This window comes from Ornithorhynchus anatinus, chromosome 8, assembly GCF_004115215.2.
Source record: "Ornithorhynchus anatinus isolate Pmale09 chromosome 8, mOrnAna1.pri.v4, whole genome shotgun sequence".
Classification (NCBI taxonomy): Eukaryota; Metazoa; Chordata; class Mammalia; order Monotremata; family Ornithorhynchidae; genus Ornithorhynchus; species Ornithorhynchus anatinus.
In genome coordinates, this window is record NC_041735.1 from 55408572 (window position 1) to 55423268 (window position 14697).

General features: G+C 44.6%; 1 protein-coding gene across 2 annotated transcripts in view; it reads left to right on the plus strand.

Annotated features, from left to right (window-relative positions):
• Positions 1-241: 241 nt before the first annotated feature.
• SKAP2 (src kinase associated phosphoprotein 2) overlaps positions 242-14697 on the plus strand; it is a 196753-nt gene continuing 182297 nt past the window's right edge. Inside the window, exon 1 of one of the 2 annotated variants that reach the window (XM_007667348.4) lies at positions 242-529. In XM_007667348.4, the coding sequence (XP_007665538.2) occupies positions 469-529 (61 nt within the window). In that variant the 5' untranslated portion in view covers positions 242-468. The remainder of the gene's footprint in view (positions 530-14697) is intronic. The other variant, XM_016227361.3, reaches the window with a different exon arrangement.

Below are 14697 nucleotides of genomic sequence, written 5' to 3' on the forward strand. Positions count from 1 at the left end.
CCAGTGGCAGCCGAGCGGCGTCCCTCATCGCGGCCCGCCTCCGACCGGGCGTCGTTTGCAGTCCAAAGGGGATCAGTCCTGGGGCCCGTCCGCCGGTCGGGCTGCCTTCGGGGCGAGCGGGAGGGGTTTGCCCTCAGTCAAGATGGAGGGCGCCGGGGCGTCAGCGGGATGCCGGTCACGTGCACGGGGGGAGGGGGGGTTCGCGCAGGCGCAGGTCCCTCCAGCCCCTCCGAGGGAGGGGGGCGGGGCCGGAGTCCCCCCTCCGCCGCCTTCGCCGCCGGCGGGGCGGGGGAAGGGCGGAGAGCGTTTGGCGGACTTCCTCGTTGTGCAGCCCGATCGGGCGGTGTCCGCTCGCCCAGCCCGGTGCCCTCGGTCCAGGGCCAGCGGGAGCTGGGGGTGGAAGCCGCTGCCTCGACGGTTGCCCCCCTTCCCGCCCCTCCTCCCCCCGGTGCCCCCCCTGCACGCACCATGCACAGCCCCTGCAGTGTCACCTCCCCTGTCCCCGAGGACATTAGGAACCTGTTGGCAGGTAACGACCGCGCAAGGTGGGGGCGGGCACCGCCTCGGGCCGGGGGGGGGGCAGGGAGGGTCACCCGCTGCGGGATGCAACCTCTTTCCCCCCTCCCCACCCCCTGCCCACCTTTGCACCAGCTCCCGGCGGGTGCCAGGACCTGACAGCTGCTGCGGGACCTGCAGCCGGCAAGACCCTCTTGCTCGAATTTTGCTTTTTGGAGGGGTGGGTTGGAGGACAGGAGAGGGTAATTCGGAATTGTACTTTCCAAGCGCTTAGCACAGCCCACGCCAAGCGCTCAATAAATACAGCCGAATGAATGAATGTTGGCTGCTGGATTGTACTTTGCAAGCGCACAGCACACGGTAGGCGCTCAATAAATGCCGCTGAGTGGATGGTGCTGAATGGTACTTTCCAAGCGCTTAGCACAGCACACGGGAAGCGCTCAATAAATACAACTGAGTGAATGGTGCCGAATGGTACTTTCCAAGCGCTTAGCACAGCACACGGGAAGCGCTCAATAAATACAACTGAGTGAATGGTGCTGAATGGTACTTTCCAAGCGCTTAGCACAGCACACGGGAAGCGCTCAATAAATACAACTGAGTGAATGGTGCCGAATAGTACTTTCCAAGCGCTTAGCACAGCACACGGGAAGCGCTCAATAAATACAACTGAGTGAATGGTGCTGAATGGTACTTTCCAAGCGCTTAGCACAGCACACGCCGAGCGCTCAATAAATACAACTGAATGAATGTTTGGTGCTGAATGGTACTTTCCAAGCGCTTAGCACAGCACTCGCCAAGCACTCAATAAATACAGCTGAATGAATGCTTGCTGTTGAATTGTACTTTCCAAGCGCTTAGCACAGCACACGGTAGATGCTCGATAAATACAATTGAATGAATGTTTGGTGCTGAATTGTACTTTCCCAGCGCTTACCACAGCACACGGGAAGCGCTCAATAAATACAGCTGAATGAATGTTGCTGAATTGTACTTTCCCAGCGCTTAGCACAGCACACGCGAAGCGCTCAATAAATACAACTGAATGAATGAAAGTCCGTTGCTGAATTGTACTTTCCAAACGCTCGGTACAGTGCTCTGCACAAAGTAAAGCGCCCAATAAGTACGACTTGAATGAGTGACTGCAATAGGTGCTGTGGGGGGCAGAACATGCGAGTCGAGGGGAGAGAAAAGACGTCATTCGATGGTTTTTATTGAGCGCTCACTGTGTGCAGAGCACTGTACTGAGCGCTTGCACCGTATAGAGACAAAACCTACCCAACAACGGGCTCACAGTCTACAAGGGAGGGAAACAGGCGACAAAACAAGGAAACAGGCAAAGAGTAATCCTGATAATAATCGTGTATGCGATCCGGTGGTGCTAGTAGGTCTACTTCAGCTCTTAGCACGTGGGTGGGTAAATAATAAGGGCTTAAAGTCCTTAAATAATAGAGCTTAAAGTCCTTATTTTGGAGAAAGTGTTGGAAGGGATCACAGAACTGTGCAGAGAGGGGGGAAATGCAGAGATCCGCTCCATCGCCAGCATTTTGCAAGGGGAAGAAAGCAGGCTGGATTTGATTCCTGACTGCTGCTTATAAAGTTCCCCTCTGTACCCCCAGCCCGAGTTTAAAGTCCTTTTCGAAGTGATCCCAGTTTTGAAATGGCCATTCGTCTCTGCCTTCAGTACATAAGAAAAGGGGAAGGATATGTATAGTTCCTGCTTCCTGCCTCAAGCTCAGAAAAGACTTCAACTCTGCATCCCTCCCATCCCCCTTTCGAGTTTTTTTTTCCTCATTAAACACAGGTGCCTGTTTTACCAGTTGAAGTTCGTGATAAAAAGTCCTTAAAATGCTGGAGACAAGAAGTTGACAAGAGGTTATTAGTTAAGAAATGATTCATAATTTGGTCTGTTTGGTTAGGGTAAGGATCATTCATTTTGCTCTTCTCAAGTTCTTTAGCACTCCAACCATGTGGTCTACACACTCACTCGCTGGGGTTTGAAGTTTAGCCGTGTGTCCTTTTGTACTTCTCACATATACTGTGTTTAAGCGGAATTGGCTAATAATAATAATTGCGGTGTTTGGTAAGCGCTTACTATGTGCTAGGCACTGTATTAAGTGGCGGATAATAACGGATATCACCACTAACCCAGAGTTTCTTTATTTAGGTGACTTGAGTTTATGTGGTTACCTGCAAATTTTCTTTTAGGGGAAGGATTATTAAAATACAGATAACAGTTTGACCTCCATTAAAGTCAGTCAGTAAGTACCATTGATTGACACTTAGTGCTTATGGTGGGCAGAGAGCCATACTGAGTATTCGAGAGAGTCCAATACAGTAGAATTAGTAGACATGAATCGTGCCCACAAAGGGCTAACTATAAATATAGAGGGGAAGAAAGGCATCAAAATACTTTTCAGGTAGGAGAAATGGGAAAGCATAAGGATATATATATATATATATATATATATATATATGCAAGTGCTGTGGGGTTGGAAGTGAGTTAATAATAATGTTGGTATTTGTTAAGCACTTTCTGTGCAGAGCACTGTTCTAAGCGCTGGGGGAGATACAGGGTCAGCAGGTTGTCCCACGTGAGGCTCACAGTCTTAATCCCCATTTTACAGATGAGGTAATTGAGTCACAGAGAAGTGAAGTGACTTGCCCACAGTCATCCAGCTGACAAGTGGCAGAGCTGGGATTTGAACTCATGACCCCTGACTCCAAAGCACTTGATTATCAAGTGCTTAAGGGATGCATACCATAGACCGACTGTAAGTTTCTTGTGGCCAGAGATCACGTCGATTAGACTGTGAGCCCGTCGTTGGGCAGGGATTGTCTCTATCTGTTGCCGAATTGTACGTTCCAAGTGCTTAGTACAGTGCTCTGCACATAGTAAGCGCTCAATAAATACTATTGAATGAATGAATGTTGTATTGTACTTTCCCAAGTGCTTTGTACATGCTCTGTACACAGTAAATGCTCAATAAATAGCACTGATTGATTACAGATCCATACATTGCTTTGTCAATCAATTTTTGTTTTTGTCCTTAGGGAAGCATAATAGATATGAAAATATCTCCTAATGTATATTTAGATCTCTGTGTTTACATAAAAACATGCTGTAATAAATAATTTTCTTTAAAGAAGTTACATATTTTGGAGTCAATAGGAGAATGCTGAGTTGTAAAGGCAAAACTGGCGTTTGTTTGTTTCACTTTGTTTCATGCTTTAGGAATTTGACACTTGAGTGCTTGATGTAGCTTTACTGCCCTAATTATCTCTTCTCTGTAGACGGTATTTGTGTTGCTTTCTTCTTTGTAATGTGATTTCAGATATTCCCAAGTCTGGCTTATGTATTTCTCTTGAAATAGTTTGGAAAACAGACTTCACCATCCTCAGAATATTCCAGTTAGGAGTTTCTGGATTTCTGAATTTTTGACACTTTGTATGATGAGCCGCTAGGAGAGTTTGCTGATATGTTAAACATCCATGGCACATGTATGAATGGAATCATCAGTGGTATTGACCACTTACCATATGTAGAACGCTTTTCTAAGCCCCTGGGAGAGTACAATACAATAGAGTTGGTAGGCACATTCCTTGCCTACAGTGAGCTTATGCTTGCTTTATAATAATGTTGGTATTTGTTAAGCGCTTACTACATGCAGAGCACTGTTCTAAGTGGGGTTTAGTCTGGGAAGGCTCTTGGAGGAGATGGGCCTTCAGCAAGGCTCTGATGGGGTGGGGGAGAGTAATTGTCTGTCAGATTTGAGACCATTTGATTTGAGGAGGGAGGGCGTTCCAGGCCAGAGGCAGGATGAGGGCCAGGGGTTGGGGCACAGTGAAGCAGTTAGCAGTAGAGGAGCAAGGTATGCGGACTCAGTTGTAGAAGGAGAGAAGCAGAAGCGAGGTGAGGTGGGGGAAGGTGAAGGTGTGCTCTAAAGCCACTGGTGATATGGAGGTGGATGGGCAAGCACTGGAGATTTTTGAGATGGGGGTGACATGTTCTGAACATTTCTGTAGAAAGATGAGCCAGAAAACAGTGAAGTATGGACTGGAGTGGGAAGAGGCAGGAGGTTGGGAGATCAGCAAGGAGGGTGATGCAATAATCTAGGTGGGATAGGATGAGTGACTGTATTAACGTGGTAGTTTGAATGAAGAGGAAAGGGTAGATTTTAGCAATGTTGTGAAGGTGGGATCGACATGATTTGGTGAGAGAGAGAATATGTGGGCTGAATGAGAGAGAGCCTGTCATTGGGCAGGGATTGTCTCTATCTGTTGCCGAATTGTACATTCCAAGCGTTTAGTACAGTGCTCTGCACAAAGTAAGCGCTCAGTAAATACTATTGAATGAATGACTGAGTCAAGGATAATGCCGTAGGGCTCACAGTCTAAGTAGGAGGGAGTAGGAATTAATCTCCATTTTACTGATGAGGAAACAGAGACAGAGAAATTGAGACTTGCCCAAGATTACTGAACAGGCAAGTGCCAGGCCCTGAATTAGAACTCATGTCCTCCGACGCCCTGGCCTGTCCAGTTTCTACTAGCCCATGCTGCTTCCCATATGTTTATGTTCAAAGGAATCTTGGATCTATCCGGGAAAACAAGGTATTCTACATATTATTATTTATTAACCATTTACATTGGGCACAGCTGGTTGATATGGGCAGGGAATGTGTCTATTTTATATTGTACTTTTCCAATGGCTTGGTACAGTGTTCTGCACACCGTAAGTGCTCAATTAAATATGACTGACTGACTCACTAGGGTTAATGCAGGAAAATCAATTCAGACAGAGACCTTGGCCCATAAGGGGTTTACAGTTTAAATAGGATAGGACAGTAGGGTAAAAACAATACACACAACAGTGAAAGTAAGAACATAGTATACACAGTTCTTCCATAGCTTATGTTTGCAATTTGCATTTGTAAGAGACATTTCCTTAATTCCCTGATAGCATTCTATCTGAATAGTGATTCCATTGTCAAAAGAAATGGTTGTGCACACAAACATAGTACCAGTTTAGGCAGGCATTTTAAGAGCAAACTTCCCTTAATGAAAGAAACGCCTGCCTTTACAGAAGAGTGTAGAGTGTTCAAGTAATAACCCAAGTAAATGAAAATTCAGCACCCCTAACGTCAACCTGAAAATATGTAAGTTAAACAATACTTGGAGGAAGCAGTCCTTGGCACCTAATGTGTTGGTTTCCATTCTGCCATGATAAGAGTGGCATGATACTTTGCAAGTATTGTAGGAAGGAATAATTGGGATAACCGTGGGGCAGGTTGCCTCGGCGGAAAGAGCAGTGATCTGTAAGTTGAAGGATTAGGGTTCTGATCCTGACTCAACTGCTTGCCGGCTCTGTGACCATGGACAAGTCGCTTAACTTCTTTGTGCTTCAGTACTAGAGAAGCAGCGTGGCTCAGTGGAAAGAGCACGGGCTTTGGAGTCAGAGGTCATGAGTTTGAATCCCAGCTCTGCCACTTGTCAGCTGGGTGACTGTGGGCAAGTCACTTAACTTCTCTGTGCCTCAGTTACCTCATCTGTAAAATGGGGATTAAGACTGTGAGCCCCCCGAGGGACATCCTGATTCCCCTGTGGCTACCGCAGCGCTTAGAACAGTGCTCGGCACATAGTAAGCGCTTAACAAATACCAACATTATTATTATTACTAGACTGTAAGTTTGTTGTGGGCAAGGAATGTAATAATGTTGGTATTTGTTAAGCGCTTACTATGTGCCGAGCACTGTTCTAAGCTCTGGGGTAGATACAAGGGTAATCAGGTTGTCCCACGTGAGGCTCACAGTTAATCCCCATTTTACAGATGAGGTAACTGAGGCACAGAGAAGTTAAGTGACTTGCCCAGAGTCACACAGCTGACAAGTGGCAGAGCCGGGAGTCGAACCCATGACCTCTGACTCCGAAGCCCAGGTCCTTTCCACTGAGCCACGCTGCTTCCCCAGTGTGTCTAACAATTGTGTTGTACTGTACTTAGGAGAGTTCAGTGATTAGTACAGTGCTGTGTATACCTTAAGCACTCAATAAATATGATTGATACTAAATGCTTGGGAGAATACAACAGAGTTGGTAGACGTATATCTTGCCCACAACAAGCAGTCTAGACAGGGAGACTGACATTAATTCATTCATTCAGTGGTATTTATTGAGTGCTTACTATGTGCAGAGCACTGTACTAAGCACCTGGGAAAATGCAATACAGTAATTAACAGGGACATTCCCCGTCCAAATTGAGCTCACAGTCTAGATTAATACCAATAAATAATATATAGGTAATATAGGTTCATAGATGCTATGGGGCTGAGGTGAATATCAAATGACCTATGGTCACAGATCCAATATAGCAGCATTATTTGGCAGGGTGGCCTGTTGGAAAAAACATGAGCCTGGGAGTCAGAGGCTTTGAGTTCTAATCCTGGATCTGCTGGGTGACTTTAACTTCTCTGTGCCTCAGTTCCCACCTCTGCAAATTGGGGATCAATACCTGTTCTCCCTCCTACTTAGATTGGGAGCCCCATGTACAACCTGATTATCTTATATCTACTCCAGCACTTATTACAGTGCTTGGCATAGAGTAAGCACTTAGATACCATCATTATTATTAGTAGTGTCATTATTAATTCCGGCCAAAATAGTCTAGGAATTGTTCATAGGGCTCTGCCTTCCCCAGATTCACTTATGTATGTATAATATTTTGAGGTTAGATAGAGAACACTTAGGTAGAAAAATAGTGTAGATTATTGTTTTGAAGGAACTGTATTAAGTAGGTAAATTCCATCTTCATGTAAATTCCATCTACATGTAATTTTGGGTAGGTCTACAGTTATAATGGCTATTATGATCATTTATCAGTTATTGAGGGTCTACAAGATGTTTGGTACTATAGTAGACATTATGAGAGAATTCTCAATTCAGAGAAGAGCTGCATTTCTGGCTCACTTTTCTGAAAGACTGAAAGCATACGAGGGAGTGGAGGGGAAAACCAGGATGAAGGATAACGTAAAATGACTTAAACAATGTTCTACTAGCCCTTTTATGTTTGATTTGTTTCTATTTCATTCTTTTTATTATTCATGGAAAAATATAAGGATTCTAGTTGGTTTACCCTTTTAATCCAAACTTTTTAAAGTACTCCATAAATTAGTAATTTGATATTTCACAAGTTTGATAGGTAACTGCATTCCTAGCTGTGGCTATAGTCCATATTTTCCAAACACAACAGTCTTTTGGTTTGTTTTTTAAGAGGCAAAAACAACTTGACCCTAGAACTTTACATCATAAACACGTGAAGATGTACATAAAGATTTATATCATACTTTCCTTTCATTTTCCTTTCCTATCCCCTGGGATACCTCTTTTAAAGATTCTGCACTTATGCAGTAGAAGGCATACGAGACAGCCTTTACATTTTGTAGTGACACACTGAAAAATATGCCTATGATCTAGCTGTTTGTCATCATTTTTATTTAAATTCTGTGGTCCAGGTATTTTTTTTTATAGAGAGGAGGAAGTGTTAAGGATGAAACTAGGTTTATCTTGGGATACCTGCAGGGTTTGGATTCTACATTTTGAACTATTGTCATTCTTGGCAATAATAGTGGTGCACAAAGCTAAGAGGGAACTGAAATCCACAGATAATCCTCAAACTTCATTTTAGCTTTTTTATTCAGTTATCCCTCACCACCCAGCCTTCTAACAAGAAACAATCGACAGATTTGAGTATTACTTTCTCTGCCCTCTCAGATCCACAGGGAAAGGTAATAATAGTGGCATTATTTATTTTTATTAGTGCTATTAGTGATTGGTATTTATTAAGCCCTTTCTATGTGCCAAGCAATTTACTAAGTGCTGTGGTAGATACAAAACAATCAGATTTGACACATCCCAGTTTCACATAAGGTTCACAGTCTAATTAAGAAGGAGAACAGGAACTGGAGCCCCACTTACAGATGAGGAAAGCTGTGTGGCCTAATGGAAAGAGCACAGGCCTGGGAGTCAGAGGTCCTGGGTTCTAATCCTGACACCACCACTTCCATTCATTCATTCAATCGTATTTATTTACTATGTGCAGAGCACTGTACCGAGCACTTGAAATGTACAGTTCGGCAACAGATAGAGACAATCCCTGCCCAATAACGGGCTCACGGTCTAAACACTTACCTGCTTTAACTTCTCTGTGGCTTTGTAAACTGGGGATTGTCTTCCTCACTCTGGTTTAGACTGTGAGCCACAAGTGGGACGGGGACTTAGTCCAAACTGATTTTTTTGTTTCTACCCCAGTGCTTAGTATAGCGCCCCGCACATAGAAAGTGCCTAACTGGTACCATTTAAAATGATGAAGCAGCAGCACGGAGGAATTGCAGGGCAGTCAGGTGGTTGAGCCAGATTAGAACCTAGGTCGTCTGACTCCTAGGCCCATGCTCTGGCCAGTAGGCCACACTGCTTTTCTGTCAAGCAGAGAAGTGTTTAAAACAGGCAACAGGAAGGAAAAGGTGGAGGCCTGACTCCCCCTCCTACCTTACCTCACTAATCTCCTACTTCAACTCAGCCTTCACCCTTTTAACACCAAACTACTCACCGTACCTCAGTCCCGTCCGTCTCGCTACCGACCCCTTGCCCACATCCTCCCTCTAGTCTGGAACTCCCTTTCCTTTCATATCTGACAGACCCCTACTCCCCTGATCTTCAGAGCCCTACTAAAATCATATATTCCTTAAACACCTAGATACCCCAGCCCCACAACACTTACGTACATATTTTTATACCTTGCCATTTCCCCTAGCTGTAGTTTATTTTAATGTCCATCTTCCCCTCAAGATTGTAAGCTCCTTGTGGCCAGGGATTGGGTCTACCGACTCCTTTGTATTGTGCTCTCCCAAGTGCTTAGCGCAGTGCTCTGCACAAAGCCCTCGATAGCTACCACTGATTGAATTGTGCACAAACTAGAGATAGTAAATTCCCCTCTGTGATTGAAAGTGACATGGTAAAGTTTGTTCCCTGAGTATAATTGTAGCTAGAAAAGCACATATGCATGCTGACAATCATTTCCACTGTATATATGTAAAAATCATAATAGTAGTAGCATTTATTACTTGTCTGTCCGTCTCCCCCGATTAGACTGTAAGCCCGTCAAACGGCAGGGACTGTCTCTATTTGTTGCCGACTTGTTCATCCCAAGCGCTTAGTACAGTGCTCTGCACATAGTAAGCGCTCAATAAATACTATTAAATGAATGAATTTATTAAGTGCCCATTTGGTGAGGTGCGTTGTTCTAGGCACTTGGTAGACGTTTAATCAGAAGCGACACGTTCCCTGCCCACAAGGAGCTTACACTCTAATGGGGAGACAATCATAAAAATACATACAACATTGTCAAAATAATGGACATATAGCATTGCCCTTTGCTGATGTTTGATTTTTGCAACAACTGGCACTTTTATGTTCTGCCTTTGGGTATTGCAATCTTCTGGACTCTCTGAATTGTTCATTTTCTACTGGATATGCCCCTACAGGATTCAAACCCACCAGAACTGTGCCTCTCCTCTCCCCACCCGAGCCTGTATGAGTGAGGCAGGTAATTTTTAGGGTACCTTTTTAAGTTTCTTCTCCATTTGGGATGAGCACTGCATTCCCAATTAAGATTTCTCATTTTCCTAGTATGTTTCTGAAGAGTACTGGGAAACAGCATGGTCTAGTGGAAAGAGTACGGGCCTGAGAGTCAGTGGCCTGAGGTGCTAATCCTAGCTCTGCCACTTAGCTGCTTTGTGACTTGGGCAAGTAACTTACCTTCTCTGCGCCTAAGTTTCTTCATCTGCAAGATAGGGATTCAATGTGTGTTCTTCCTCCTACTTAGACTGTGAACCCCATAAGGGATCTAATATTCTTTTATCTACCCCAGCACTTATTATAGTGCTTGTTTTAGAGTAAGCACTTAACAAATAACTCAATTATTATTACAGTGAAGCAGCGTGGCTTAGGTGACGCAGTGTGGCTTAGTGGAAAGAGCATGGGCTTGGGAGTCAGAGGTCGTGGGTTCTAATCCCGCCTCTGCTACTTGTCAGCTGGGTAACTTTGGGCAAGTCACTTAACTTCTATGTGCCCCAGTTACCTTATCTGTAAAATGGGGATGAAGGCTGTGAGCTCCACAAGGGACAACCTGATTAGCTTGTATCTACCCCAGTATTTAGAACAGTGCTTGGCACATAGTAAGCACTTAACAAATACCAACATTATTATTATTATTAGTATTACGGCAGCCCAGTACAAAATTCTGCATAGTTCAGGCTCAACAAATCGATCTCATCTGTCTCACTGCCAACCCCTCGCCCTAGTACTGCCTCTGGCCTGGAATACCCTCCCTCCCCAAATCCTACAGTTACTTTCTCCCCGCCGTCAAAGCCTTATTGAAAGCACATCTCCCCCAGGAGGCTTTTCCCTGACTAAGCCCCCTTTTCCTCTTCTCCCACTCCCTTCTGTGTCACCCTCACTTGCTCCCTCGGTTCTTCCCCACTCCCAGCCCCACAGCACTTATGTACAGATCTGTAATTTTTTTTGTATTAATGTCTGTCTCCCCTCTCTAGACTGTAAGCTCACTGTGGGCAGGGAATGTCTGTTTATTGTTGTATTGTTCTCTTCCAAGCACTTAGTACAGTGCTCTGCACACAATAAATGCTCAATAAATACGATTGAATGAATAAATCATTTTGATGGTGATAATATTTCTTCAGGGACTGAACAACTAATCTTCTGGGCTGCCTCCTTGCCTAGAAGTTTTATTGTGATTAGGATGTGTTCCCCAAGCAGTAGGGCATGTGCTAGATTGTTTTTCAGTGCTGTTGAGTTGTGGTTAAATTGTCAGTATTCTCTTGCTTGGTGTCTCCAGTGGCCAGCAGCATGCATTGTGAAATGGCTGGCATTGCTGGCAGGCTAAGTGGGGGAGTCTATGCCTGGGAACAATCCATCAGTGGTATTTAGTGGAATGCTTACTCTGTGCAGAGCACTATATTAAGCCCTTGGTACAGTACAGTAGAGTTGGTAGACACCCTCCTTGTCCATGAGTAGTTTACAGTCTAATTGTCCAAGTAACTGAATTCAGGGGTATTATCCAGCCTTCTGTTACTGAGCTTGGTACTTGGCTGGGCCAGACCCAGGCCACAGTCCTGACCACGGGCCCCAGGGGAGAAAGTAAAAATATGTGGGAGAGGCCAAGCATTTAAAATCGCCATCACATGTACGTTGGGCAGGAGGAAGGGAGTGGGCATTTCAGGGATGGCAGTGAATGGGCATCAGGCATTCAATCATTCATTCATTCAATCATATTTATTGAGCCCTTACTGTGTGCAGAGCACTGCACTAAGTGCTTGGACAGTTCAGCACCAATAGAGATAATCCCTACCCAACAATGGGCTCCCATCTAGAAAAGGCAGAGTGAGAGCTGCTTGCTTTTGCTTGGAGATCAGTGAGGGTGATGAGAACCCCTGGATCCATCTTCTGGCCAAAAAAAGCAGGAGCGGTGGGGTCCCAGGATCCCATTCCCATCCTGGACCTGCGCTTGCTCTTTGCCCAGAGCCATGCCAAACTTGCTGCCAAAGAAAGGGGGGGCTGCTTTAAAATAATTCACACCAGAGGGGCCTTTTTACCTGGGTGATGCTTGGGTAATTTCAGGTTGGTTTCATCTCTGACTAGACCACTAGAGATGTTACTATGTGGATTCCTGTAGAAGCAGTATGGCTCAGTGGATAGAGCACGGGCCTGGGAGTCAGAAGATCATGGATTCAAATCCTGGCTCCTCCACATGTCTCTTGTGTGACCTTGGGCAGGTCATTCACTTTTGGGGGCCTCAGTTACCTCATCTGTAAAATGGGGATTAAGTGTATGAGCCCTCTGTGGGACAGGGACTGTGTCCAACCTGACTCACTTTCATCTGTCCCAGTGCTTAGAACAGTGCTTGGAACATAGTAAACACATAATAAGTGCCTTAATTATTATTATTGTTACCTATAAGTGTTGGAAATGCCACTATAGCATCAGGTTCGCACCAAACTGAAAGCCAAAAGGACAGTTGTGCCCACCAGCCTTCTTTATGGCTGGGAGACTTGGACCACCAAAGATGCCAAGTCTGAGTTCTGGGGCAGTCCCACCATCATCACTTGTGGATAACCTGCTGGTAAATTCAGATTAAAAACAGTGACATTCTGGAATACTTTTTTTTTTAAGTGGCATTTGTCAAATGCTTACTGTGTGCCAGACACTGTACTAAGCACTGGGGTAGATACAAAGTTATCAGGTTGGACACAGTCCATTTTCCACTGGGGTTCACAGTATTAATCCCCATTTTATAGATGAGGTAACTGAGGCAAAGAGAAGTTAAGTGACTTGCCCAAGATTCATTCATTCATTCATTCAATAGTATTTATTGAGCGCTTACTATATGCAGAGCACTGTACTAAGCGCTTGGGATGAACAAGTCGGCAACAGATAGAGACAGTCCCTGCCGTTTGACGGGCTTACAGTCTAATCGGGGGAGACGGACAGACGAGAACAATGGCACTAAACAGCGTCAAGGGGAAGAACATCTCGTAAAAACAATGGCAACTAAATGGAATCAAGGCGATGTACAATTCATTAACAAAATAAATAGGGTAACGAAAATATATACAGTGGAGCGGACGAGTACAGTGCTGTGGGGATGGGAAGGGAGAGGTGGAGGAGCAGAGGGAAAAGGGGAAAATGAGGCTTTAGCTGCGGAGAGGTAAAGGGGGGATGGCAGAGGGAGTAGAGGGGGAAGAGGAGCTCAGTCTGGGAAGGCCTCTTGGAGGAGGTGATTTTTAAGTAAGGTTTTGAAGAGGGAAAGAGAATCAGTTGAAGAGTCAGAATTAGAACTCAGGTCCTTCTGACTTCCAGGCCCAGGCTCTATCCACTAGGCCATGTCTGTCTTCCCCTCTAGACTGTTAGCTCCTTGTCATCACGATACGTGTCTGGGTCTCTGTTATATTGTATTCTCCCAAACAGTACAGTGGTCTGCACACAGTAAGAGCTCAATAAATATGATTGATGCTGCTTCTCTCAGTAGAAGATACTCCTTGTTATGTGTGCCATTTATGTACATTGTGAAAGCTTCACTGTTTACTTAACAGAATGGAGTTCAGTATCTTAAAAGATTAGCGATTATTATGTTCTGTGGAAGTTCCTGATTGTGCAGATGATTGAGAAGTTGGTGATTTAAGCAGACAACAAAGCAGTCTCTGTCCTTCATCAGGCTCGTAGTCTAAGTAGAAGGGAATATAGGTATTTAATCCCATTTTACAGAGTAGGAAGCAGAGGCACTGAGAATTTAAGTGACTTTCCAAGGTGTCACAGCTCTTTCTCCCAATTGGAGGTTCAGCCAAAGCTCTGTCCATGTTAATAATAACGATAACAGTAATAATCATATGTAAGTGCTTGCTATGCGTCAAGCACTGGGATAGATACAAGTTAATCAGATCAGCCTTGTCCTACAAGTGGATCACAGTCTAAGTAGGAGGGAGAACTGGAAGAACTTGTATTGAATTCCCATTTTTCAGATGAGGAAACTTAGGCATGAGGAAGTTAAGTAACATGTCCAAGGTTACATAGCAAGCAAGAGGCCAAGAGGGGATTAGAACCCAGGTCCTCTGACTCTCAAGCCTGTGCTAATTCACCTCCTCCAACAAGTTTCCTAAAGAATTTCCCAGCTCCCTGAGCCGTTTCATCCTTTCATCCAACTTCAGGACTTATGAAGGAGGGCTTACACCCTCCTTAGCACTCATATATAGATATGTATTCAGTTACTTATTTTGATCCCTGTAGTTGTAAATATTTTTATATTTGTTTCCCCGATTAGAATGTAAGCTCTCTGTGAGGTGGGAACACATCACGTCATTATTCTATATGTCCCAAATGTGTATTATAGTGTACCACACCAAATGAGTGCTCAATAAATACTGCTACTCTACTTAAATTGTGCCTCCAGCCATAGCTACCTCTTCCTTTCCAAGATGTTCCCTGGAAAACAAACTTTCCTAGTTACCTTTCGTTCATCTGGGGCCGGAAAGCTCTTTCCAGCTGAATGTGTGTGTAACAGCAAATATGTGCCTTTAAAAGGCATTGTTGAACATGACACACTCTTCCTCTGTGTGAAAA